We start from the raw sequence: 6,858 nt of genomic DNA, 5'->3' as shown, positions 1-6,858 counted from the left end.
TCACTTGTCCTCTCGCCCGCACAGTCTGGGGTGTGCTAGGATTGACTGATGGGGCCTCTTGTGTTCCCAGATCCATTTGGCAAAGTCTAGCTTGGTTGTACAATTTGTTTCCTGAAGGCAAAAAGTTCTATATGATGATTATTGCTGCAGTGTGCTGGGGGATTTGGTGCCTTCGTAACAGAACTACTTTTGATAAGTATAATGCTCGTTCTCCTCTGGAGGTTGTCTTCACCGCTTGCTCTTTTATGTTATACTGGGCAGGGCTACTTAAGGAGGATGACAGGAGGAAGTTCCAGACTGGTGTGAAGAGGCTGGCTCATGTGGCAGCGGCGCTGGCGGACAGACCTTATGCGCGCGGCAGGTTTCTTCTGGGAGATGAGGATGGTTTACAGATTGGTTAGATCCTGTTAGTCCTATCTTAGCTTGGCCTATATCCACTGGGGTTTGATGCCCGCTGGACTGATCTTTTGGTGCTGATGGTCCTCTCCTTGTTAAGTTTAGCCTCTAGTCACGTTATGTCTGTAGCGAACTTTGGTTGATTGTGTCGCCAGGTTTTTGCCCACGGCTGATTGTCCGTTACAGGGCTGTCATGCAGTGGGTTTTCTGGTGATGCACCAACTCGCTCTCCCCTTTCAGTCCCCTTGCTTGGTAGTTGGTCTATTCGGTTCGATGCTCATTTTGCGACCTTTAAGAACAGAACAGACTGATGTATTTTCGTTGATTGCAAAATTAATGGAAAGGGGTGTGAGCCCGGTTGGAAAAAAATTAAGGTCGACCTTGATCCTGCGCTCTAAATGTTAATTATGAGCTCTTTATATACCAACAATTAACCCGACCGAGAAATGATCCGTTGATCTATATACGACGATCTACGAGATAAGCTAGCAGCGACTCATGCATGGCAGCCTCCTACGGCAGCATGCATGCATGCATGCACGCAGATGAGATCGAGCTAGCCGCCGTTCTACTGCTGCACTACGTGCGCGTGTAATACATGTCTGCTTGCTACGAGCGGAACCACCCGAGGTCGAGCCGGCCGGGCTCGTAACCGGCGGCCTGCGTCGGCTGCTGCGGCGGCGACGGTGCCGCGCCCTCGCCGCCGTCGGGCACCTTGGCGAACCGTCCCTTGACGCGCGGCCGCATCTCGGCGTAGGCCTTGCGGGACGCGTACCGGATCTGCTTCTCGTACCGCCGCCTCTTCCGCTTCTCTTTGTACCGCATCAGCTTCGCCTCCCGCAGCTCCGTTGGTGCCGGTACGTCGCCGACGGCACCGCCGCTTGAGCCGGCAGAGTACGCGCCGCCGTTGGCCAGCCCCGCCGCCGTGTCGTCGTTCCGGTCGACCGAGCTGGCCGCGGCTTCCGTGAACGTCAACGTTTCTCTCCCGCAATAAGGCATCTGAAAATTAATACGTGAAAGTATGAGGCTATGATAGAAATGAGCTAATGCAGCTGGCTCCTTATTTCGAAAAAGGAAAGCTAATGAAGCTGTGAATTGCGTCAGTAGTCAGTACAATGCATACCTCTCCCCAACATGGAAGAATGTGAAGGAAAACCAAAATTAAATGGAAATGCTAAAAGCCTGACAACAGATCTTTTAAGCATGGCAAATCAAATGTTTTTTATGGCAAATTACGTGTCACCAACATGACAATTCCCTTCAACAAGCATGGCAGATCCTGGCAAAAAAACTGAACATGCCAGGATTTGTCATGTTTAAAACGTTCGAGTTGCGTAATTTGTCATGAAAAACGTTCGATTTGCCATGTTTAAAAATCTGACATCAAATTTGTAGCACGGTCCAAATTAAACGGGTGTTTTCGTTTGCACCGAGTTAATTGAGATCGACTCATTGTGAACATGCACATCAACAATTAGAATGTAAAGCTTGCATTTCTCTGTCCTCGCACAAAAAAAGGCTGCATTCTTTGGGAGGGTTTAGTTTATCCACATTGTAATGAGAAGTTCTTTATCTCTATACGTCTTACATACAGACATTACTAGTTTTTACCAAGGGTGGAAAAGTCAGTGATAGATACGTTTTTGAGATTTTTGATGTGTACATTTTGCCAATTTCTTCTATATGACATTAATTATGCAGTATAATTCTAAGCCTTCGAAAGACTCCGGTAATTACAGCTGGTTATCTGTAGTTTTTCCAAAGAAATTATGCTCTTGCCACTACTATAGCTCATCATTAGCATATCATCTTCGATGGTAGAGATAAGACAAGACAGAACTATTCACGCATATCTACATGGCCTAGCTAGCTCTTACAAGAAACAGTCTAAAGTGTAATCGACCACTAATTAGTACTCCCTCCGTCCGGAAATACTTGTCATCAAACTGGATAAAAAGGGATGTATTTAGGTATATTTTAGTTCTAGATATATCTCTTTTCATCCATTTTAATGACAAGTATTTCTGGACGGGGGAGTACTACCTGACTGCAAAAACGTTTTACATTGAGTTACGTACAGAGGGAGTAATTGCCAATATGCACGCTATGCAGAAATATAGTAATACTGCTATTTGCAAGTGTGTTCTCTAAGCTGTATTTGTTATTTTTTTAGAACAAAAATCACTAACTAACCTGCATATGCATACGGAAAAAATATAGTTTTCGGGGGTCAAGCATGAGAACCGAACCACTCACGATTGTGGCGCCGGACGTAACCGGGTTGCCGCCGCCGAGCCCCAGAATGGCCGTGTCGACGACATCTCGGCTCAGCGGCACCGGCACGTCGAACGTGAGGCCATGTCCGGGCTGGTACTCGGCGTACGCGTCGAACGCCTGGCGGCGCTGCAGTTGCTCGGTTGCCACCGGGCGGTGCTGCAGGCGGTCCTCCCCACCGAGGGGCGCGTGGTCGTTGAACAGCCAGGCCACGCTCTCGTGGTCCTCCTGCCCGAAGAACTGGAACTCCTGCAGCCCCACCGCCGCAGCGCCGCCGCCTCCGGCAACGACGTCGACGGCCGGCTCCTCCGTCGCCTGGCCGAACATCCCGGGGAAGCCGCGGTTCAGGTCGGCCACCCCGCACCGCACCCCTGCAGCTCCTCTCCCGCGCTGCAACAAGCAGGAGCAGTCCTCAGCGCCCCCGCCACACACACGGCACGCGGCGCCCGACGCCGCCGACATCGTGCGCGCGCAACGCGCCTCCCTCCACACACTAAGCCGGCCCCCGACCCTGAGCTAGCTACCACTCCCCCGGACCCCGGTACGTGTGGCGCGGGAGCTCCTGGCACTCCACTCCACTTGCTAATTTGCTTCCATCAGCTTGCTCCACTGCGAATGATGAGCTCGAGTTGAATCTTGTAAGAGGGAGAAAAAAAGTGTTTGTGTTTGTGCGTGTGCGTGTGTGGAGGATATGAAGCGAGTAGCTAGGGCAGGGAGGGAGGGAATAAGTATGGGTGGGTGGCGAATGGGAGAGGAGGAATAGATATGAGCGATGGGAGGGTTCCTTACGTGGAAGATCCGCAGCCACCTTTCTCCTGAGATCACTTGGCCGCTCCCCATTGGCTTGCCACCCTAGGCTGTAGTCTGTAGATCTTAGAGGATTCTCTGCGCGCAACCTGGCTATACATGTGCTGGGTTCTCTCATGGTCTTGTTGAAAGGGTGAAGTATAATTATAGTAAGAGCATCTACAGCCGGACCTCTCAAACCCGCCTTATATGCCCGAGCGGGCTGCCCAGTCACTGATCGGTCACGTTTTTTCGACCCAGACAGACGCCTCAAACGGGCCACAAATGCCCGGGCTGACCGGCAACCCTCATATCCAGCCCAAATATGGTGCAGATATGAGGGCGCCCGGGAACGCCGCCACGTCGGACCCGGCCAATGCTGGCCCACCCGACCCCACTTATATTCATCCCCATCCGCTCGCCGGAGCAAACCCTAGTCACTTCACTCAACTGCCCTTCGCCATCCGAGCTCACCTCCGGCGATTTCCGGCCTTCTCTGCCATGGAAGGCAGCGGATCGGACTCTGACCAGTCCAGATTCGTCGACTGGGGTGTCATCTCATGTGGGTTGGAGGGGGCAATGGCAGTCGGTGTTGCACTCCGACGCTCCCGAGAGGACAGCGCCCGGCCGACGGACGGATCCGTCCGCCGCGACGCCATAGCGTCGGCTCACCGTGCACTCGGGTCCTCTAGTGCTGGATCCTCGTGGTCTCGGCAGTTGGAACACCTCTCCCTCCCCATCACCGGTCGGGCAGACTATCAGTCCCTCCGGGAACGGGCGGCCCGCCATGGGAAGGAGAGGATAAGGGACGCCGAGGCACGTATCATGGCGAAAATGGTGGCGGCGGAGGCGGCTGATGCGGCGGCGCGGGCGGACGCAGAGGAGGAAGCCATTTGCACCCGCTTTGTGAAGAAATGGCAGCGGAGGAACACGCGCGCCCTCGCCTGAGAGCAGAATCGGGCGGTCTGTGCCATGGTCGGACGGCCACGAAAGGAGAAGGAGGAGGACAACGACTGCGAGGACAACTCCGGCGATGGGCAGATCAGGCTCGATCCGTACCGTGTCTTCGACCTGTACTTCCGCAAGAAGGACGGCAAGGGTGCCAGGAAGGGCAAGGGCAGCCGTGGATGAACTCCACCATAGCCAAACATGCCAAATTTTGGTAGTCCGATGGCATGTTTAGTGTAATGTGATGGAGTAGACGGATAATGCGTGTGCGATGACGTAGTTGCATGAGCTTGTATGGATTTGAGATATGGTAATTGAGGTGTCCGGATGTGGATTACATTATTTGAGGGGTGTCCGGTCAGTGCCCGTGGACGCGTGGGCGTTTGAGGGATCGGATTTGCCAAGTCCGACTGTAGATCAGGAGAAGGAGGGATGGCTCCAACGGCTCTGGTACGGCCTGGCAACGCGTGCGACGCGGAGGCTGGCGGGGTGGCAGGTGCCGCTGGCCGCGGCGAGGCGGAGGCTTGGTCGGAGGTGAGGGCGTCGGGGCGACCGGCGCGCGCCCCCCTTTCGCCGGCTTCGGGCGCGCCGTCGGCTTTGGGCTGGGGCGGGAGCCGCTTCTGGGCACTTTCGGAGGTAAGTGACAGTGAGGTTTCGGAGGCGGAGGACGGCGAGGGCGGTGCTCGGCGTGGTGGCGGGGCGCCGCCATCGTTTGGTGAGTTTGTGGCCCGTGCTGAGGAGCTTGGGGGCTCGCTCAGAGCGGGGCGGCGTCGGGCGTTCGCCCTGGTGGCCGTGGTGCTCGCCGGCCAGGGAGGCCGAGGAGGGCATCGCTGCGGTCCGTGGCGGAGACGCTGCGACCACTGGCTGGGCGGGAGGTCGTGCGTGCTGCGAAGGTCGCGGAGGCGGCGGCTCCCACCCGGCAGGTTTTGGGGCTCGCGCCGGGGCCGATGGCAGGGGCGGCGGCGCCGGTCGGGTCGCAGGAGGCGACGACGGAGATGCCCGATCCCTGGCCTAGGGTTGGCGCAGGCGACCAGGTTGGGCTGGTGGGCCTGGATGCGGTCGTGGGCCGCTCGGGCAGCTCGGCCCAGTCGGGGCCCACTGCGGTGGGTGGGGTGCGGGCGGCTGGGGCCAATCCGGCGCAGCCTAGGCCTGTTTCCCTGGCCCAGAGCCGAGGCCCGTGGGTGGATCGCCCAGTATATAAGTGGGAGTGGATCCGTCGGGGCGTCCTGGATTGCTCATTAGGGTTTCCAGCCACCGCAGCTGAAGTGCGGCGCTTCGGCGGCTCCGCTTGCTCTTTCTCCACTCCCGCCCATCCCCCTCCTCTCAATCGATCCTTCGTCGAGGTTGTAAACATGGGCTCGAAGGCGGATCGTCGTGCCGACAAGAGGGCGGCACTGGATCCGGAGGCGGAGCGGCGTCGCGAGCAAGATCTACGGGATCAGGCGAAGATCCGTGCGGAGGAGCGGGCTGGCGAAGACGGCGGTTGGGGCCTCCTCCTCCACGGTGGCTCAAGGATCAGGAGCGGAAAAAGAAGAAGAAGGAGGAGTACAAGAAAAGGGAGCTGGAGCTCAAGCACAAGGAGTCGCTCCTCCCAACCGGCAGCGACTGCGTCGGCGACCCCTACGCCAAGCAGAAGATGAAGAAGCACAAGCCGGCGATGAAGCCGCCGCCGAAGCCTTCTTCTTCCAAGGGCACGACGGCGAAACCCATTCCTGTCGAAGAGGCGGAGGGGCCGGAGTGCTTTTGGTGCGGGCGCACGGGCCATTACCAAAATGAATGCGCCTTCAAGCAGCTGTGCGTCATCTGTAGCCAAGAGGGCCACGCCTCGGCCTATTGCCCCTCGCGCGGCAAGCCCCTGATGCTCCAATCCATGGGGCATGCTTTCGCAGGCGGGGGCTTTTTCTGTCTTCAGTACCCCGAGGAGGCGGATGCGGCGGCGGCAGGCTTGCTGGGGGCCAACGCGGCGCTGGTCTCGGCGGCGCCGAGGGTTCTATCCAAGGAGATTCTGAAGAAGGAGCTCATGCATCTCTTCGAGGGCGAGTGGGATTGGATGGTCACCCCCTTTGACGCTGACTCCTTCTCGGTGGCTTTTCCTGATCTGGCCATGTTGAGGATGGCGACGCGCAGCGGCAAGTTATTCCTCTCCAGCAACAACATCACGGCAGATATCCGGGATGCTGCCCTTGCTGAACCCAAGGCGCTGTCAATGCCGGAGGTGTGGGTGAAGCTGTGGGGCATTCCACCGAAGCAGCATCGGGTGGAGAGGCTGATGGCGGTGACGACGATGATTGGGCGTCCGCTGGTGGTGGACGAGTTGTCCTTGATCCGTGCGGGTCCGGTGCGCATGCTCTTTGCGTGCCGGGCGCCGACAAAGCTGCGTGGCTCCGTGCAGATCTGGTTCAATGGGGCCGGGTACAACGTTAAGCTCGAGCCGGAGATTACGCCCCCGCGCCC

The 6,858-nt window shown here is 57.2% G+C and overlaps 1 protein-coding gene across 2 annotated transcripts; it reads right to left on the bottom strand.

Moving 5' to 3' along the window:
• Positions 1-733: 733 nt before the first annotated feature.
• LOC119339860 (transcription factor GHD7-like) lies at positions 734-3,387 on the bottom strand. 2 transcript variants are annotated; one of them, XM_037611765.1, is made up of 2 exons: positions 2,646-3,387; positions 734-1,395 (listed from the first exon to the last, which is right to left on the bottom strand). In XM_037611765.1, exons 1-2 carry the CDS (start codon positions 3,130-3,132, stop codon positions 965-967), a joined length of 918 nt encoding a protein of 305 aa, XP_037467662.1. In that variant the 5' UTR covers positions 3,133-3,387; the 3' UTR covers positions 734-964. The 2 variants fall into 2 exon arrangements, with proteins under 2 accessions (XP_037467662.1, XP_037467669.1); XM_037611772.1 differs by having other exon boundaries at positions 2,653-3,387.
• Between the last annotated feature and the right edge of the window lie 3,471 nt (positions 3,388-6,858).

Source organism: Triticum dicoccoides, chromosome 1B, assembly GCF_002162155.2.
Source record: "Triticum dicoccoides isolate Atlit2015 ecotype Zavitan chromosome 1B, WEW_v2.0, whole genome shotgun sequence".
In the NCBI taxonomy this organism is placed as follows: domain Eukaryota; kingdom Viridiplantae; phylum Streptophyta; class Magnoliopsida; order Poales; family Poaceae; genus Triticum; species Triticum dicoccoides.
The sequence above is the reverse complement of the archived record's forward strand: the minus strand, read 5'-3'. Positions and strand labels throughout refer to the sequence as shown.